At 42.4% G+C, this 21,165-nt stretch overlaps 1 protein-coding gene across 1 annotated transcript in view; it reads left to right on the top strand.

Annotated features, from left to right (window-relative positions):
* Positions 1-21,165, top strand: part of LRP1 (LDL receptor related protein 1) — a 2,772,300-nt gene that overhangs the window by 1,844,581 nt on the left and 906,554 nt on the right. The window contains exon 45 of the mRNA XM_044083629.1: positions 15,336-15,461. Within this exon, the coding sequence (XP_043939564.1) occupies positions 15,336-15,461 (126 nt within the window). The remainder of the gene's footprint in view (positions 1-15,335; positions 15,462-21,165) is intronic.

Genomic DNA, 21,165 nt, shown 5'->3' with positions numbered 1-21,165 from the left:
GGTCTTGGTTTTATATGGGATTGCATGATCCATGCATTCCTGAAGGTGTTCATAGAATGCGTTTATAAAGGATTCTGCGGTCTGGGCCGTATTTTCCACAGGCCCGGGGGCTTTGAAGGATTCCACCTCGGTTTTGAAGAGTGTGAAATTTGCTTTAGAGAAGTTTTTCACTGTGGTTTTCTGGGCAGGGGGTTGGGGTCAGGATGTGAATATCCAGTGAGATTACTTTATGGTCTGATCTTACCAGTGAGGGATACACTTCTGGTCTGGAGCATAGAGTCCCCATGTTGGTGATGATCAGGTCCAGTATGTTTTCCCCTCTTGTGGGAGTGGTAACAAGTTGTTCCATAGCATTTGAGTTTATAAATTGTATTAACCTTTGGGCTAGGGTGTTGGAGCTAGAGTAATGCTCCCAGTCTATGTTTGGGTAGTTGAAGTTGCCCAATATAATGTTGTTTGGAGAGACCTTCATATTTTCCAGTGTTCTCAGGAAGGCCGAGTGGGGTTCCTGGGTTTGGGAGGGTGGTCTGTAGCAGGCTATAAACTGGAAGGCAGTTTGTACCCACTGTTAGTTGCACATGGATAGTCTCTGATGCTTTGTGCTGTGCCACCAACCTGGAGGTGTGGGTATCTTTGACGAATATTGATACTCCCCCTCCTTTTGTGGTTTGGTCCAAGTTTTGGGGCCGAAAACCATGGTATGAGGTATAACCTGGTAGTGCTTGGGTGCTCTCGAACTTGAACCAGGTTTCTGTTACTGCACAGATATCGATGTTCTCCATGCTAAGGAGAGTTTTGAGTGCGTGCATCTTGAGGTTTAGACTTCTGGCGTTGATTAGCATTACTCTTAGTTTCTTATCCCTTGTGATACCTATGGAGGTGGGTTTGTCTTTTGAGCCTTGCCTAAAAAAGGCACTGTGGGGGTAGCAAGAGCCTTTGCCAATATCCGAAAGCCCAGGGGTGCAAGCCGTCCCTAGCGAAGCATCGTGTCTTGTCGAGCATGTCATCTCAGGCTGACAGGCTTTGGATCCCCTTTGAATGACACCAATACTTAAGCCAATTGTTGAAATTGATCAGCTTGTCTTCATATTGTGGCATCATTCTTGGTGAGGGTAAGATGCTACTCAAGGTCAGGGTCATACCGGCCTGGGCTACATGCTCAGAGAGCTCCTTTATGGCTCTTTTCATGTAGTCCAGGGAGGTATGTCTCATGTCATTCACACCAGCATGGACAATGACTGAGTCATATTTGTACTTGCCTTGGAGTGACCTGAGTGCTTGTGTTATGTGGCAGATCCTAGCGCCCGACAGGCAGATCACCGTAACCTTCTCCTTGTTCAGCCTGGTGAGCGGGACGTCAGTGTGCCTGACGATAGTCACCTTTTACAAGTGTATCAGGTGTGTTGTTTAGTCTTTAGGGCTGTGACTGTTCGGAACACTGGCTTTGTGAGTTATGTGTTGCACGTGTTTTGTTTTGGGGTAGCGGTTACTTGGGTGTCTGCTTTGGAGGTCTCTGCTGCTTAGGCAGATTTTTATTTAGAGCCTCCGAGCATGTTTTTGTGTGTTTATTTGTTTGCTTTGCTGTCGTGGTAGGTCTATGTGAGACTGGAATTGTAGTGAGTGTGGTTTCCTTCTCCTCCTGACTTGGTTACGCCAGTACTGATTTGAGAGAGCTTAGCCTCCAGTTTGGCTATATGGTTGCATCTCTCACATGTGTTGGAATTTGTTGGGAGGAGGAGAGGGTTGTCTGTGTACATGAGGCAGTTGTAACATTGCCTCAAGATTCCCAGATTCACCAGCTGGACCGGAGAGGAGATTAACAACTGACCTTTGGACATGCTAGAATAGTATTGGGAATTCTTTTATAATTGAAAAAAAGGGCCAATGGGGAACAAGGTACTCAAGGGGAGTCTGTTAGGGTGTAGTGCTTTTAATTTTTTAGTGCTGACTTATATAATTGCTTTAGTGAGCAAGTGCCAGGTAACTTAAATGCAATGTGTTACAGGTAACTTAAATGCAAAAACGACAAACAGTAACTTTCTTTCCAGTGAAACAAGGAAATAAGTGCAGTAAGCAATGCAGATATCACTAGGGATCCACAGAAGCACTGAAAAGCCGTGTTTTAGGTGGAATTAGCGTTTCAGGGAAATAACAAGCAAACAAACAACAAGCATACAAACAAAGCTAGATTCAGCAGGCCTGGATCTAGTCTATGCTACAGCAAACAAGGTGTACCAATTTCAGTAAGAAACAGTTCAAATATGCAGGCACTATAAGCCTTTAACCAGAAATTCCCAGCTCAGAAGGGCAGAGTCCAGCCTCTCCTCCCACAAGAGTGCCGACCACGAACCCTCTTAATGTAAAATAACTGGCCTGAAGCCTAAGTGCTTAAACCAGAATTAATGCACTTTTAGAGTAACAGACACTGAACCCTCAATCAGCAGTTCCCAACTTAGAAGGATGTAAGCTACCTGTTCTGCCACTACAGTGCAGACCACAAACCTTCTTAATGTAAAACAACTGGTCTGAAGCCCAAGTGCTTAAACTAAAAGGCTTAGAATGAGTTACACCAAGCAGTAATAAATACAATTGAGTACTTTTAAGATATGACGCAAAAGCAAAATAAAGAAGGAAGAAACACAAATACAGTAAAAGCAGATCATTTTTTTTTCTTTCACAACTGAATTTCTTAGGTAACAGAAGGTTGAAACCTGAGACAGCTTTTAAGAAAGAAATCTCAATGAGGTGCTTAGTCTAAGCTGTAGTCCAGGTGACCTCAGCCAGCCAATGACCTCAAACAATTCTCTCTCACTGAAATGCCTGATGGCTTTGGCTAAACCAAGATGTCCCTGAATATGTGCTCAGACACACAGCCTCCACAATCACTAGGCCCAATTACAAACCTGAATATGGAAATGCTACAAATATCCCCACTACTTAGAACAAACTGCAGAAATGTTTCTCACAGCTGAAAAGCAGCAGTGAGCCTTTAAATGAAAGTTTTAAACAGCTAAAGGAGCCTCTAGAAAAAAGAGTTTAACTGCAACAAGTTATCAGAAACAAACAACCCAACAGATGCTTAATAAAAGTGGACAATTTCCAGTTAATACCTCACACACAGTGAAACTAGCTAGAAAAATACACAGTACACAAAGTGCTATAAATAACAAAGAAATAAAGAACAAAATAAACAAAAATCAGGATACTTAATGTTATATATTATAGCTCCGAGTTTCCTCAGTGTCCTTCCTTCGATTAGCTCAGTGCGATGCTACATGTCAGAGCTTGAAAATTTCAGTTTTGGTAGCCAGCTCAGGATTGCTTCTGACTAATGTTTTATAGGTTCCTGTAGGAAGGAAGGAAAGAAGTACATTGTAATGTATAATTTTGTGGAGAGAGAGAGAGAGAGAAGATCGCTGTAGGATGATGAAGACTATGATCTTGTTACTTCAGATTCAACTTGCACACATCCTAGAGGAACCTGTCAGAGCTTTTGTAAAGGTGTGTCTTATTGGTGCATTGTGGGACATTGTTTGGCCTTTTTTGGGATGCACCTCTAGGCTACAGTTATTTCTGTAAGGAATTGTATGCAATAGTTCTCTTAAGACCTTATATCACCCCCACCCTACTGCCTGTGGGATTTGAAATTTGTTTTGATAAGCTTGACAAAGCCTCCCTTTGAAACCAGTGTACCATTTTTCTTAATGAAAGAGTGGCTTTTTCTTGCAGTTCTTCCTTAATACGTAAGGCTGTCTTGTACATGGCTGTGAATGAAAAGATCCAGTTTCCCACTTTTATTTTCATATTTTCTTCCAAAAGATGCAGAGGACTTATTTTTACACAAGCTGTACCTTAAAAGATAATTATGTGCATACATTTCCAAAACTTAAGAAAACCTGATTAACATTTCTCACTTGCTTGTGAAGTTTTTCTGTAGTGGGAAAAAATATTCTTTGTAATGTGGTTTTAGAGGGAAACCTGTTCAAGCATTCACTAAGCTCTGTAGCCGTTTGTGGATCTTTGTTCCAGACTTTTACTGTGCACTATATGTAACATTGTCACCTTTTGCACTGTGCCAGTACCTGCCAAAGTGACACCACCACCTGTGTCCTCTTACATATGATACCACCAACCTCTTGTTGACAGAAAAAAAAAGTGTTAATGTCATACTGCCAAGTCATGTACAGAATTTTCAGATACTGAAGATTCACACACTAATTCTGGGCTGACAACATAGTTCTTAAATAGGTCCCTGAGTTTTCTTAGGAATTTTGTTTGGCCCCTCTTAAATGTGATTTTGTAGCAATGTAGTGATGAATGAAAAGGCATTAAATAAAATCGGTAATTACATTAAAATTTTGTTATTCACAAACATGTTAGTAGAACATTTAGAATAAGAACGGCTTTCCAAATAACACTATTGTCTCTTTTGTTGTGATTTAGTCTTCATTATTTTTGACTTTGTCCCTGTTTCTTTAATGAAGAGATTGATCTCTTTTGCTGCCAGAGTAATTAGGAGTAAACAGAATAAGAAATAAAACAGACTCAACAGAATATTAGATCATTTTCTAAAAAAAAGTAAGGCTGTCATCTGTTCCTAATTAGAGAAGGAGTTTGCACAGAACTACTGAAAAAATGCATGCATTTCATCCAAGACAAAACATTTACAAATATTTGAAAAGTAATTTCTTTTACTTTATATAATTGAATCTCTGCTAGTAAGGGGAAAATCTGTGTAACTGTTACAGTTGCAGCTATGGATAATAAAATTCATTAGTAAATAACTTTTCTCCTTTAGTACTGCTTGCTTCTATTTACATTTTCTGTGCACTATGCTTGACTAGGTAGCAGGTAACAAACTGATTTTGCCCAACATTTTGTCCACCATACATGTTAGCATAATTTCATCCATGTATCCATATGTCCCAGGTTTACATCTGGGCTTTCATGCAGAAGTCTGCTTCCATTCTTTAATCTTCAGAATGGGCAACATGCCATTCTCTGTTAAAGATTTGATGTGAAGTTGTTCAATCTTGCCGTTCATTCTTCACTGATGGGTTCGGAGCTGATCCTCGGCTCTGACACGGCCTTTTAGTAAAGCTCAAAGTTTACCAGTAGCTTGAGATCCAGCCCCTTATCCCATGAAGCACTGCTGGAATTACCCCAGATCTAGTTTGCCGCGGCACTGATCTCTTGGTTTCCAGCTCTGCTCGTGACTTTATTCAACGAATTAGCAAGTTTTCCTTAAATTGTTCTTGTATATTTATAATTAGTCTTTTGCTTAGTGTTTCCCTTACCCATAGATTTCTGTCTCTTTTGGCCTCGTTTATTTTCGTGGCCTTTCTTTTGTTAGTGTTGGCTTTTGGCCTTTAGTAGTGTAGTGTTAGCGTAGTTCTGTAGGTAGGTATTAACAGCTAAATTACAGTTAGTTTTCCTTTATATATGTGTATATATATATATATATATATATATATATATATATATATCTATAGTGTGGCCTCTTGGGCATTGTTTGATATTGTGTGTGCTTTTCTACAATAGTTGCTTAGTTGTTATAGTTGTTTACAGTTTGCTGTTGATTAAAATTATGTCAGAAGATAAAGACAGACATCCAAAGTCTGGTTTTAAAAAATGTTTAGACTGCGGACAGAAAATGTCTGTCACAGACGGACACGTTCAATGTGTCTATTGTCTGGGTGAGGTACACCGTCAGGAGTCCTGCAGTATCTGCCACCCCTTTTCCACTAGGGTGCTTGCTGAGAGGAAGTGAAAGCTCATGGATCGGGGTCTTCTTAAGCACTCTTTTGTGGAAGCTTTGACTGACCAGGATGGAGCCAGCAAGTCATCAAAGTCCTCTAAATCCTCCTCAGACTCCAAGTCAAAAAAGTCTAAGAAAGTGGAACTTGCTGTGACTTCGGCTCCACAGCCTTCGGAGCCGACAGTCTTTTCCTTTTGGACCTGGTGTCCGAAACTCCTTCTCCATTACTCCAGTCGGCACCATCGGTGCATTCCTCCACGTCCTCTGTTACCCTTTTGGATTTGGACATGTACCGACTGGTACAGAAGCTCTTAAGGACACCAGGACTAGCTAAATTGCTGTTGGTTCCGACCCAGGCGTCTGAACTGAAGACCACTACCCCGGAATTGACTGCTCCTCCTCCAAGCCGTTCCATTTTTTCCAATCTGGAGGAAGCCGACCTCATGGTTGTAGAACCAATGAAGACACACAGTCGCTGTTACCTGAAGGTCTGCTCCAAAAAACACGAAAAGTAAATAAATGAAGAAAAACACTGGAGTCTAACCACCACAATAAATGGAATAATTTATTTTCGGACAAGCGCTTTCACGTGCATCAAACACGCTTCTTCAGATCCATAACAACGTTATGGATCTGAAGAAGCGTGTTTGATGCACGTGAAAGCGCTTGTCCGAAAATAAATTATTCCATTTATTGTGGTGGTCAGACTCCAGTGTTTTACTTCATGGTTGTAGAACCCTTGGAGCTGACACCTGTTCCAGTGTCATCGGCTCCATCTACTCGTACGTCCTCGGCACCGACTGGGGACTCTAGGAGCTGACACTCTCCGGTCGGGTCCAGAGACGATAGTCGCATTGACCTGTCTGTGCCGACTCTTCCTCTCGGAGCCTCGGCTCGGGTGAGCTCTGCTTCTACCTTGCGCTCAGAGCCCACGGCATTGGTGCAGGAGGAATCACTGTTCCTTTGGGTCTGTCGACTCCTCATCGGAGCCATGACGCCTTCGAAGCCATGAGGCGAGTATTGTCTCCTAAGGGTTCCTCATCGCCAGGTCTGGCCTCTTCTTCCCCTAAAGTGCCTGCTTCTGCTTCCATCGGCCACCCCCAGCGTAGAGACCCAGAGCCTCTGGTAGCTCCACTGGGCACCCCCTGCTCTTCTGAGACTTCCCCAGAGGCTTCCACTGAGGAAGTCCCCAGAAAGAGAGTGTGCAAGAGGAGGCACTTGGACTCCTCACAGGAGTCATTGACATCTGACACTGACTTGAGTGAGTCAGAAGGGTCCTCTCGATCCCCCTCTTAGGACGTCTCCTTTGCAAAGATCCTCGAGATCCTTAGACTGAGGGGTGATTGGCAGTCCAAACCCCTACTGATGATGAGTCGGTTCTCCTGAAGACTTTTGGGTCTCAACCTTCCACCTCCTGGGTGTCTCTACCCAACGATGAGCTTATGCAGTTGTTCTCTTGTAGGGCATGGGAGTCACCGTAATCCATAGACCCTGTCCTTTTGAGGCCGAATAAGTTTATCTCTGCCCCAGCAGATAAAACCTTCTTGTCTAAAGGAGTGCCTGTTGATGCTATGTTGGTGGTGGCAGCCACCAAGAAGAAATTGTCTGAGACGTCCGCGTCTATCCATCCTCCTAACAGAGATTCTAGGATCATGGATAGATATGGGAAATGCATGTTCAGTTCAGCGACTTTCACTCTTCGATCAGTGAACTATTTGACCCATTTTACCAGACTGCAAAGAGATCTCCTTAAGGAGCTGGGAGATGCTCTTTAGGGTGCTGTAGCTGCAAGCATCTCTGACAAAGTTTCTGCCCAGCTTGCTACCCTTAATTCCATTGTGAACTCGTCCATGCGTCTCATATATGCAGTAGATGGTTCGAGTAGAGCTGCAGGTTCAGGGATTGCTCTTCGTAGGCATGCCTGGATGCACCTCTGTTCCTTCGTGGAGCCCTTCAAGTCTTCAAGTAAATACCCTGTTTAATGGCTCATCCTTGTTTGGGCCTAAGGTAAAGGAAACATTGACCAGGTGTGAACATGAAGGAAAGATTCTGTCTGCCGTCAGTGTCTGTTTTTCCACGCCTACTAGGCCTTACCCCAAAGGCCAAAACGGAGGAAAGATGTGGTTCCGAAAAGCCCAAGGAGCCTTTCAGGGCACAAGTGGAGAACCCCCCTGCAGGGCCAGAGGAGGGGGTAATAATGGAAGACACCACCCTCGTGGCAGTGGGGGTCTGCAACACCAGGGTGACAGAGATCACTTCTCTGGTCAGCTCTACCAGCGCTCTTGAGAGGAGGCCTGACTGTTCTGCTCAGGAGGCAGTACCCAGACGCCTGGCTAGACATAAACGACAGCTGGGTACAAAGCATCATTTCCAGAGGGTATTTCATACCATCCTTCTCTCCTTTCCATCAGGAGAATCCCGGACGTTCCACCCAGTTACAGGGAACAAGCAACTATAGAGGTCCACAAGTTGCTAGCAAAAAGAGTCATCCAGCCAGTCCCAGCAGACCAAATAGGATTTGGAACTTACTCAAGATTCTTTTTGGTTCCAAAGAAAACCGGGGACTGGGAACCCATATTGGACCTCAGCAGACTTGACCAATTTGTTAAAAAAGAGAAGCTCCGAATGGTCACACTTCAGTCCAAACTTCCCTTTTTAGTGTAAGACAATTGAATGTGCTTGATCGATCTCAAGGTTGCGTACTACCACATAAAAATGGCCAGACCATCCAGGGATCACCTGCGTTTCCAGCTGGGAGCCAAACTATCAGTTTTGAGTCCTGCCCTTTGGTCTCACTACAGCCTCCAGAGTGTTTACCAAATGTATGACAGTGGTCATGGCTGACCTGAGGCATTTAAGATTCCAGGTCTTTCAATACCTAGACGATTGGCTCTTTACCTCCACCACCAGGCATCAACTTATTCAGGCAACAGAATCGACTCTGACACTCTGCAACCACTTAAGCATTACGATCAACTTCGAAAAGTCTGCCTTGTCGCCATCGCAGCATATCGTCTTTATAGAGCCTGAGTTACATACTTCAGCCACCACTCAACATCTTCCAGTCCAAAGGGTCTCACTTCTTCGATAGCACATCACTTCGTTGGTGTCAAAGAACAGAGCTCCAGCTGCAGAGGTCTTGAAAGTACTAGGTTTGATGGCGGCAGCAATTTTAGCCATTCCATTAGCAAGGATGCATATGCGGTTTCTTCAATGGTTTCTGTTCACCCAATGGTCTTACCAGGAATTGCCAATGGACCATATGATTCTGATTACAATTTCTTGCAAGAGGGATCTTCAGTGGTGGTTGATGTCTCTTCATGTCACAATAGGACGCCCCTTTGTACTTCCACCCCCAGTAGCCACTGTGACCACGGACCGCGTCCCTTATAGGGTGAGGGGGACATTTTCAGGGAAAGACTGCCCAAGACACATGGACGGATCAAGAGTCACATCTGCATATCAAAGTTCTGGAGATAAGAGCAGTACTTCTGGCATTGCAGTACTTTCAGGACTCTCTTCCTCTAGGAACAATTGCAGTACAGACAGACAACATGTCAGTGGTCTGGTACTTGAACAAACAGGATGGGACCAAATCTTACCTCCTTTGCTGAAAAGCCCTCAGACTATGGCAGATGGCTGTGTCATCCCAGCGCTTTCTGTTAGCAATGCACATCCTGGGGAGATCCAACGTTATAGCGGACAAGCTAAGCAGGGCAATTTTGTTGCCCCATGAGTGGTTCCTCAAACAAGAGGTTGCGGACAGGATTTTCTGCAGATGGGGCTAGCCTTGCTGCGATCTTTTTGCCAGTCACATCAACACCAAATGCAGAAGCTACTTTGCCCTGATACCTCCTCTGGGAGGACCCTCGAGGGATGCACTCGTCCACGATTGGCCCCCGGGTCTTCTCTATGCATTTCCCCCAATTCAGCTGATACCCAGATTTTTACAGAAAGCAAAGTCACTGGGACGGTCTGTCAGTCTTATAGCCCCTCATTGGCCTCAGCAGATTTGGTTCCCATTTCTTTACCATCATCATTTGGAGGATCCATGGATCTTGGACCCAGTTCCCGACCTTCTGACACACCCGTCAGGGACCTCCATCCTTCCTTGCAGTCACTGAAGCTAACTGCTTGGCTGCTCCAGTTCCCCGCATAGCCAGGCTTCATGATCTTTCTTATGACACAAGTCAAATCTTATTGGCTTCCCATAAACCTTCCACCAGAAAGTTGTACTGTATTAAATGGAAAAGATTTTCTATTTGGGCTTCAAACCAGAACATTTATCCTTACCATGCTCTGTTGTCATCCATTTTTGATTTCTTGACTAAGATTTTTAACAAAGGAGCAGCAGCTTCTACTGTCCGGGTACAGTTGGCTGCTATATCTAATTTCATCTAGGTGACGGACTAAATATTATGGCTCACCAGTTTCTCAGAGGTACCCTTCACATGAGGCCTCCAGTAAAGACTCCTCATTCTCCCTGGAATTTGAATTTCATGTTATCTCTTATCATTCTTCCCCCATTTGAACCAGCATCATCTTGTGAGCTCAAATTTCTATCATGGAAAACTATCTTTTTAGTGGCAATTACTTCTACCCACAGAGTGTCAGAGCTTCAAGCATTATCTAGCAAAACTCCCTTATATGATTTTTAATGCTGACAGAGTATCCCTTAGGACAAACCCTTCCTTTTTGCCTAAAGTATGTTCTGAGTTTAACATCAATCAAGTCATTGAGTTGCCCGTTTTTTCCCCAGCCATACCAACAAATTAGAATACATGCTGCACAAACTTGATGTTCACAGGCAACTTGGATATTATCTGGATAGAACAAAAGACATTAGAAAATCAGACCCGCTTTTTGTATCCTTCTCTGAAGCCAGAAAAGGAAGACCAGTGGCTAAAACAACTCTTTCTAAGTGGCTATCGGATTGTATCACTTACACTTATTCATCTGCTAATATGCCTTTATTTCATAAGGTGAAGGCTCATTCAACCAGAGCAGTCTCTACCTCTGCAGCTTTTCAAGCCAAATTACCCCTTAACATCTGTGCTGCAGCCACATGGTGTAAACCTAACACTTTTATCACTCATTACAAAGTGGATAAGGCCTCCAGGGACAGGATTTCTTTTGGTTCTACGGTCCTGAAAAGTGTACTCCTGTGAGTCACCCGGGATCTAGGGTGCTAGGGACACTACCCATCAGTAAAGAATGAATGGCAAGATTGAACAACTTCACATAAAAAAGTTATGTACTCACCATAACGTTCCATGTGAGTTGTTCCATCTCGCCTTCATTCTCACGTCCCTCCCTCCAGCCCCCTCCTAGCTAACAGTTGACTTGGAGACTGACTTCACCCTAGTTTCTCTATGCTTCTTCCTCTCTGGGGAGAGTAGTTCTTTTACTAGGATATGGTATAAGCAGCAAACAGCATCTGAGGTAATTCCACCAGTGCATCATGGGATAAGGGGCTGGGTCTTGAGCTACCGGTAAACTTTGAGCTTTGCTAAACGGCCTTGTTGGAGCCGGGGATTGGCTCCGAACCCATCAGTGAAGAATGAAGGCGAGATGGAACAACTCACATGGAACGTTCTGGTGAATAAATAACTTTTTTTATTTAGTACTCTTTTGTTCCTCCATCTCATGTCCGGGTTGTAGCTGTGTTCCACTGCCATTTCTTGCAAATGTAGCTGTGTACGAGAAGAGATAACAGAACTGCAGCCTTTTTCTCCTGTCTTGTTCTGTCAATATGCACATTTGTGCTAATTTTATTTTCTGGATTTATTTATTTTCATTTCAAATTCACAAGCATTTCCAACTTTAGGATGGTTTGGGGTGAGACATCAGTATGACTGTGATCTTATAAGGTGCTTTGTAAGTGATGAAAAAGTGAAAGTTCACCTTTGTGATACCTATGAGGCATAGAATTTCAGGAACATTAGCAAAAATGACTGCCCACCTGAGATGCTATTTTGTGCATGTTGTATAACAATGTTCAGTAGGTGCTAACGTTTTAACTACAAGTTAGATGCACTGTCCAAAGTAGCAGGTGGTTTTGCAGTAGCATTTGTCCAAGGGATGATTCCTGAAGCCTCTGTTTGCATTCTGCATGCTTTCATAGTACTTCATTCACCTAACAGCATGCAGGCGGACATCATGACATGTAGAACAGTTGTGTGACATACTTTGTGAAGTAGATCACTGCAGGTGGACATCATGACATGTAGAACAGTTGTGTGACATACTTTCAGTGAAGTAGATCACTGCAGGTGGACATCGTGACATGAGGAACAGTTGTGTGACATACTTTCAGTGAAGTAGATCACTGCAGGTGGACATCATGACATGTAGAACAGTTGTGTGACATACTTTGTGAAGTAGATCACTGCAGGTGGACATCATGACATGTAGAACACTTGTGACATACTTTCAGTGAAGTAGATCACTGCAGGTGGACATCATGACATGTAGAACAGTTGTGTGACATACTTTCAGTGAAGTAGATCACTGCAGGCGGAAATCATGACATGTAGAACAGTTGTGACATACTTTCAGTGAAGCAGATCACTGCAGGCGGACATCATGACATGTAGAACAGTTGTGTGACATACTTTCAATGAAGTAGATCACTGCAGGCGGACATCATGACGTAGAACAGTTGTGCGACATACTTTCAGTGAAGTATATCACTGAACCATCCCCTTCTTCACAATGGCATCCCTCTCTCATTTTCATATTGCTCTTTTCTTTCATTGTGTGCTAGGTCGTGTGAAAATCTGCTGAATGGGGATACTAAGCCATGTTCCTCCAGCAGAATGATACATTAGATCTGGCTTTTTGCCAGGGGAAAGTCATGGTTGCAGGATAACAAACTATGATGCTTTGATGTTGGTTTTTTGACTACAATCTTTGGAATACGGTCAGATTTTTCACTTTATTTCTTAGTGTCATTCTTAAAATGGGTTACAGAAAACAAGACAGGAGAAGAGTGCAGCTTTTTTTCAGTTTTTCAGAAAGCTATTTCCTGCCATGTCTGTAAACCAGTTAGCTTCCCCTTATAGCCTACCCAAGTTATTCCTCCTCATCCTTGGTATTGGTGAGAGCGGGATCAGCCATGCTGGTGGTTCTGTCTTTCCAACAGTGAGGGAATTTGTCTTTTGTTTTATCTGTATTGTTTGCCAAAACCTGGAAAAGTCCTGATTACAACATGACATAATTATATGGTTGGTTCTTTTACATTGCTGTCTAGTCTGCCAGAATTGTAACTGACCAGACTGGAGCATGTTTGTGAAGCCTGTGTGTTGCCTAATTCTGTTATGGTGTTTCATCTGTGGAGGAGCAGCTTCTCTCTCCATCTCTGTTACTGCCATAGCTTGAGGGTTGTATAGATTGAACTGGTACTTTTGCTTTGTGGTAATGTTATGGATTCCCATGTTATATCGGTCTGGCTTGTAAGTTTTGGAAGCTGCCTTTTATGGCGTCTGATTCTGGAAATAGCCCATCACAGTATGCCTAGCTTGCATACATCTGCATCATAGGCTGTGTCTTACCGCTTCCTTTTGTGGGGGGGGGTATCCTTGTAGATTTGGCTAATGTCTGAGAAAAATGCATAACCCATCCAGCACTGTAAAACCTGGAACACTTAAAGGAAAACTCCACCTTCCCCTACACTTTAACTCAACTTTTAGCTTGCTTTTCTCCCTACAGTATGGTTCCATTACTGTGTAGGTACCTGAAACCTGCTTGTACTTCCACTTTTTGAAGCTTAACTTCTCACATAAGTTGCAGAGGAATTTGTCTGCACCTGCATTATGTACCACACAGAGAAATTTGTAGTCAGGCGCTCAGACTGCTGTAAACAATAGAGATAGGTGTGACTGTCTTCCATTGTATTTATTGCAGAGAGAAAGAGAGCTTGTACTGATTCACAGCTTTTGCTAATGTAGCCATGCCTTTCATAGCAAAACAGAGCAATTAGATCAGTCAGTGATTTAAAGGCAGTTGTCAACTCTCTTAACAAATTTACGTAAGCAGCATCACAGCAATGAAATACTAAGCTTTAAAAGTGTAAATGTTTGTTGTTTATACAATATATTTTAAGGTGACTTGAATGCAGCATCAAAGATGTCTGTAACATTTAGAGAAAAGTCAAAAAAATATTTTTTTCTTGTAATTATTGTAAAATATCAGCACATTTACCAAAGTGTAGTGGGAGGAGCTGTTAATTCATTGTGGACTACAAAAAGATACTTTGAACAAAGGCCTGCAGCTCAGCAACTTTTCAAGTTGCAGCTGTCTAATTCCTTAGTATACTGTAAAATACACCCTGAGATATAAGATGACAGTGACTGACACTAATCCCATTATATGTTAATGGCATGGGAATACACCCTAGTATGGCTCATATATGCGAGACTTGAAATGGATTATGGAAACAGGCTTGAAGAAAAATAAGATCACATTAATATATCAAGCCCCATAGGTTCATAGGTAGGTACTAGGCTATTGGCCCAAGGGCCTACATAGGCCTAGCCAGCAAGTTGACATAGCTTACGCCACCCAAGAAAGTTATTTTCCTGTGCCACTGTCCAGCAGAGACACAGAAGTGATTCCTGGGGTGTATTTCCTATTTCCCATCCACTCATCAAGATTTTTATTGAAGAGTGCTAATAAAGAACTTTGCTTGACATAGATGAGTAGCTTGTTCCAGAGTGTAGGAAGTCTCTGGGACAGGAATCTATCCCTCCTGCATGTCCTGTTTATTGTGGTGACAAGGTTTAGGTCCCTAGAGCATGTAGCTTGGAGGGATTGGGATTTCTTTAGCTGCAGCATGTCCAACAGCTGTGGGTTTGATATAGCTTTATGTGTTAGGCAGAGATCACCTCGGAGTAGGTGATATGCTACGGAGTAAAGCTGGAGTTTTTTGAGGCGGTCAGTGTAGGTTATTTGTTTGAGGCCAGTAATCCATTTTGTGAGGTACTTCTGTGGCCTTTCCAGCTGCTGCAGATGTCTTGTGAGGTACATTCCAAAAGGGGCGCTGTACTCTATAATGGGTCTAATGAGTGACAAGTAGAGGGGAACAATGACCTCTTTTTTCCTGGATGAGAACCCTTTTATGATGAGGTGTGCCACATAGAAGGACGTGCCATTGATGGGCATTTTGCAGAAAACTTATTAAAATTCTATAAGAATCAGTCAGAGTGATTTTGATGTGTTAAAATAACTCAGAAAACTGAGACAAAGTGAAAAAATAGATTTTTTTTTAACTCTAAGGTGGAATTTTCATTTGTCACCTTCTGTTATGGTAAATGTTTTATTTTTCTTGCTGCAATTTCATATTTATTTTAATATACTTAAGGATGAATTCAATCCTGAGGAATTTGGATGAAGCTGTATCTAATTTGTAAGGCAAAATGTGGACAATATTTGCATTTAACTGGAGTGGTGTATAGTATTGTATTGCTTAATTTTTCACATGAGAAAGGGTAATAGGTGTATGAATTTACGCATATATGCTTATGCATGTATTCCTTGAATGCAGTATGTAACACTCCTGTGCCTTCATGTTATCTAGGTGAGTTGTCCCCTTGCCGAGTGAATAATGGTACTTGCCAGGATCTCTGCCTCGTTACTGCAGAAGGGCGGGTGAAATGTTCATGTCGTGGTGATCGAAGATTGCTTGAGGATAATACCTGTATTGGTGAGTAAACAGTGCTGGAGTCTTGCATGACAAGGTGAAGCCTGTACAAGATCACCATTAAAAGTGCATATGTTAATGGGTTTTACTTTGTGCTACCACATTTGTAGACAAAGTCTATAGTGAATTCAGGAATCTGGGAGTGCAGGTTAAGTCGACTTCTGTTTTGACTTAACTGGAAATGTTCTAAACATGTGTTTGCTGAATTTTAAGAAAATAACATTTAGTGATAAAAATGAGAATAAAAAATAGGTCCACACGGAGTGAATGCACCCAGTAAGCAGCAACAATAAAATAAAGTCAAACAAAAGTACCGGGTGCAAAGCAGAGTTCGGTTTCGACACTTAAACACTTCTGTTCCAAGTCAGATAAAAACAATTCTGTTCAACGCCAGATATAAACCAAGTATATAGGACTGAAAATCCTAGGACAACCATTCACGAAATCCACAGAGTCCAGTAAAAGATATAAATATTTTTATTACGTGCACATAGACAGTTGGTGAGCACTTTCGCTAATAGCTTCATCAGACCAATTGCAGCTCTAAAAAACAAGTTTAAATACAATCCATGGCGGGAAACAACACAAGCCCTTAAAGTGAATGGTTGTCCTAGGATTTTCAGTCCTATATACTTGGTTTATATCTGGCGTTGAACAGAATTGTTTTTATCTGACTTGGAAAAGAAGTGTTTAAGTGTCGAAACCGAACTCTGCTTTGCACCCGGAATGAGAATAGTTTAGTTCCACTGCATACAAAAGAGATAAGGCATATTATTAATTACTCTAGTAGTTTTCTTATGTATTTGGTGAAGGATGTTAAAATAGAGAGAATGCAAAAATCCTTTACAAAGAAGATGGTTTCAGTAAAACATCTGAATTGCAGTGAAAAGTTGAATGTATTAAAACTACATTCTCTGTGTTAATAGGTTTACAGGAGGTGACCAGGTAAGGACTTTTAAATGCCTTAAAGATTTGAAATTGAGGACTGTCAAGGGTGTATTATTCTCAGACCATAGTTATGGGACAAGAAACACCACCTATCTAACTGATCATTCTAACTCCAATCTAAAGAGAGGGAGAGAAGAGAAAGTTGAATATGAGAATCAACCAGTGATCTCTAGTATCTTGATATAGTCAGCATTTGAACAACCTCAAACATCAGAATCCCGATATTCCAAAATTTTGCAGAAATGGAGTTGGTGGATGGGACACATCTGCTCTTTACAAGGTTTTTTACTTCTCCTCAGGTTGCTCTTGGAGACATTTGGGCCAGACACCTTTAAGCTTGGATAGTGGAGAGCACACTTTTGCTCTTTGCTGATCAGAGGGATGTGATCTTGTCTGGAACTAAGTTTTCACATTATGCTGCCGGAGTTGAGGAGCAGTCCACCTCAGTCTCCAATCCTTCAAAGATTTTCTCCTTCTGGCTCATTATTGCTCCAGGGAGACAACCTTCTGTTGTCGTCCTCCATCTATAAACTGGTTAGAATGCACTAAGGAGATGAGTTCTGTGAGACTGGGCCATCAGCTTACAGTTGTTGCCTGACAGTAATATGAAAGTACACATCCTTAACAGTGTTAGATCCTTGGATGATTAATGGAAATTAAACATGGCATTCTGGAAGAGATTTTTGGGGAAATGGGGCATTCCTGAAACAGATTTGTTTGCAAGTCTGTAAAACACAGTTATTGCAGCTATGGTTATATGGTCACAGGTTCATAGATGTGTACTAGGGTAATGACCCCAAAGGCCTTTTTTAATCATAGCCATGCATCTCAAAACTCTGACAAGCTGTAGTATCCTTGATAAGTGTAAGCAGGAACTTGAGATGAACCATTTACAAGCAGGGGCCTGGGAGATGAACAATTTACAGGCTGCCTATCTCCATGGGTACCAAACCAGGGATGAATTTCCTGTTTCCCATCCAATTGTCCAAGTTATACATGAATTGGGTTAGGGAGGTCCAGACCTTGTGGCTTTCTCGCCTTTCTAAGCTAGTATAGTCCAGTTTTCAGGTTAGTGCTGAATTTAGGGCTGTGTTACAAGTTTCTGTGTTTGCCCATACCTTACTTGGATAGAAGGAAGTTTCTCCTCACTTGTGAGAGAGGGGAGCTTTGAGCAGCCTATCTGTCCCAGGAGGATTTGCAAGGTTTTTGTGCTTGTATACAGCTCAGCAAGCTTCTGCTTGGTGCCCTGCAGAGCTCTACAGCAGCAGAGAGACAAGAGAGAAACTTTGGCATGATTAAGTATCATTTTTCCTGCATTTTCTTGCTGCCTTTAGCTAATTCCACTCAAAACGCCGATTTTTTTAGAGTTTCTGTGATTTAAAAAGCTTGTTTCAGCTACACATTATACTTATTTTACTGCCTGCACTTTAACAAAGTTGTTTTTGTGTTTAAATTACCTGTTTATCTGTTTTAGGCTACCCACACAAGTGTGATAGCCATTTATGTGCATTTAAAGTGTTTTTTTTGACTGTATCTTCTTTATTTTCTGAAAAAAATATGTACTTGTTTTCCTGCCTTTCTAAGCTAGTATAGACAAGTTTTCAGGTTAGTGCTGAATTCAGGGCTGTGTTACAAGTTTCTGTGTTTGCCCATACCTTACTTGTATAGAATGAAGTTTCTTTGTTCACCTGTGAGAGAGGGGAGCTTTGAGCAGCCTATCTGTTCCTGGAGGAGCGGTTTCAGCCCAGACATTAGTAGTTTATTGGCCATTTTGGGCTAATTTCTATCTCTTTCATTTCCCTGCTATAAAACCTGCATTTTCAAGGTTTTTGCACTTGTATACAGCTCAGCAAGCTCCTGCCTGGTGCCCTGCAGAGTTCAACAGCAGCAGAGAGACAAATGAGAGACTTTGGAGTGATCAAGTATCATTGTTCTGCATTTTCTTGCTGCCCTTAGCTAATTCTGCCTAAAACGCTGATTTGTTAGAGTTTCTGTGATTTAAAAAGCTTGTTTAAGCTACATATTGTACTTATTTTACTGCCTGCACTTTAACAAAGTCATTTTTGTGTTTAAATTACCTGTTTAACTGTTGTAGGCTACACACTGAAGTGTGATAGCCATTTCTGTGCATTTAAAGTGTTTTTTTGATTGTATCTGCTTTATTTTCTGGAAAAAAAAAACTTGTTTTCCCACCTTTCTAAGTTAGTTTAGTCCAGTTTTCATGTTAGTGCTGAATTCGGGGCTGTGTTACAAGTTTCTGTGTTTGCCCATACCTTACTTGGATAGAAGGAAATTTCTCTGCTCACTTATGAGAGAGGGAGCTTTGAGCAGCCTATCTGTCCCTGGAGGAGTGGTTTCAGCCCAGAAATTAGTAGTTTAATGACCATTTTGGGCTAATTTCTCTAGCTTTCATTTCCCTGGTATAAAACCCGTGTTTGTGCGGTTTTGCGTGCTGGTTAGCCAAGATATAACTATTTCCAGCTCCACAAAGTCTACTCTTCAATTTTTTCCTTGGAACTAGACAAACTTTCAACTTAAGCACTCAAACCATTCACTTCTCAGCCCGGCACTTGCTCAAAACTCATAGCAAGCACTAATAAACCTTAGCACTAGACCCCCCAATACTGTAGGGAAGGACAAGGCTGTCTATTCAACATTACCAGCCAATCAGTAAAACAGTTCACTGTACCTGTCCAGGCATGTCCAAAGGGCAGTTTCAAATGTACTGTCCGGTCCAACTGGTGAATCTGGGCATTTTGAGGCAATGTTACAACTGCCCCATGTACACAGACAGCTTTCTCCTCCTACCACCAAACACTAATACATGCGAGAGATGCAATTATACAGCCAAACTGGAGGCTAAGCTCTCTCAACCCAAGACTGGACCAGACAGTCAGGAGGAGAAGGGAATTACTTGCATCACACCACCAGTCTCACATAAACCTATGAAACCAGCACTGACAACAGACACACACAAATACACGAAAACATACTCGGAGGCTCTAAATAAAATCTGCAAAAGCGACAGAGACCTCCAAAGCAGACATCCAAGCAAACTCCATCCCCCTCAACACAAACCATGAAACACATACTTCACAAAACCAGTCTGCCATGTAATCACAGCCCTTAAGGCAAAAGAACATACCCAACACACTAGTAATTGGTGACTCTGTAGTCAGGCACACTGACGTCCCACTCACTAGGCTGAACAAGGAGAAGGTTACTGTCAGCTGCCTGTTGGGTGCCAGGATCCACCACATAACCCACACACTCAGGTCACTCCAAAACAAGTACAAATATGACTCTGTCATTGTCCATGTTGGTGTGAATGACCTGAGCCGTACCTCCCTGGACTACATGAAGAGAGACATGGCCGGTATGACCCTCACCCTGAGTAGCATCCTGCCCTCACCAAGAATGATACCACGGTGTAAAGAAAAAATTATCAATTTTAACAATTGGGTAGGCTTCTGGTATCATTCAAAGGGGATCCAGTGTCTGTCAGCCTGGGATGACATGCTTGACAAGCCACGCTGCTTCACTAGAGACGGCTTGCACCTGTCACCCTTAGGCTTTCGAATACTGGCCAAGGGTCTTGCCACCCCCATAGTGCCTTTTTAGGCAAGGCTCAAAAGACAAACCCACCGCCATAAATAGCACAAGTAACAAAAAGCTGAGGGTAATGCTACTCAGTGCCAGAATTCTAAACCTCAGAATGCACGGACATGAGGCACTCCTCAGTATGAAGAAAATCAATATATGTGCAGTAACAGAAACCTGGTTTAAGGCTTCAGATTGCACCCCAGCACTACCAGGCTACAACTCATACCATACATTTTGGCCACAAACCCGGACCGAAATACAAAAGGCGGGGGCGTATCCATATTAATCAAGGATGCCCACACCTCCAGGTTAGTGGCACAGCATGATGCTTCAGAGATCATCCACGTGCAACTAACAACAGGCAAAACTGCAATTCAAATTGTAGCTTGCTACAGATCACCCACCATGTCCCAGGACCCCCATTCTGCATTTCTGGAAACATTGGGAAACATAAAGGTCCTGCCAAATACCCTGATATTAGGTGATTTCAATTACCCAAACATTAACTGGGAGAACTACGTAAGTACTAACTCCTTTGCCCAACATTTCCTAGAATTTATAAACTCAAATGCCCTGGATCATCTGGTCAACACCCCCACCAGAAGTGACAACATATTGGACCTGGTCATCACCTACATGGGCGACCGGTGTTCCACACCAGAGGTCAACCCTTTGCTGGTTAGATCTGACCATAAACTAATCACTCTGGATATCCACATTCCACCCCCACCCCCGGTCAAAGAAACCACCGTGAAAAACGTTTGAAAAGCAAACTTCATGTTACCTTAGACCGAGGTGGAAAGTTTCAAAGCCCTCATGCTAAAGAATAATGCTGAGCAAGCTGAAAAATCATTTACTGATGCACTCTACAGGCACCTACAAGAATGCATGGATCACGCTATCCCAAGCAAAACCAAGAATCACTCCTCCAAGAAAAGGAAAGCAGTCTGGTGGAACCCTGCCATAAACATGCTATACAATAGAAGGAGGAAACTAGTACAAAAAAAGAGTAAAATCCCAAGAAGGGAAGACATCCCTGATCAGTATCAGTAAGAAACTACGATCCCTCATAAAATCATCCAAACCTAGCTTCGAAAGAAAAATTGCCAAGGACTCCAAAGATAACTCCAAGGCATTCTTTAGCTATGTCACGAAT

The sequence above is a fragment of the Protopterus annectens genome, chromosome 9.part0 (genome assembly GCF_019279795.1).
Source record: "Protopterus annectens isolate FY-2018-M chromosome 9.part0, PAN1.0, whole genome shotgun sequence".
Taxonomy (NCBI): domain Eukaryota; kingdom Metazoa; phylum Chordata; order Ceratodontiformes; family Protopteridae; genus Protopterus; species Protopterus annectens.
This window is presented reverse-complemented; position numbering and strand designations above follow the sequence as displayed.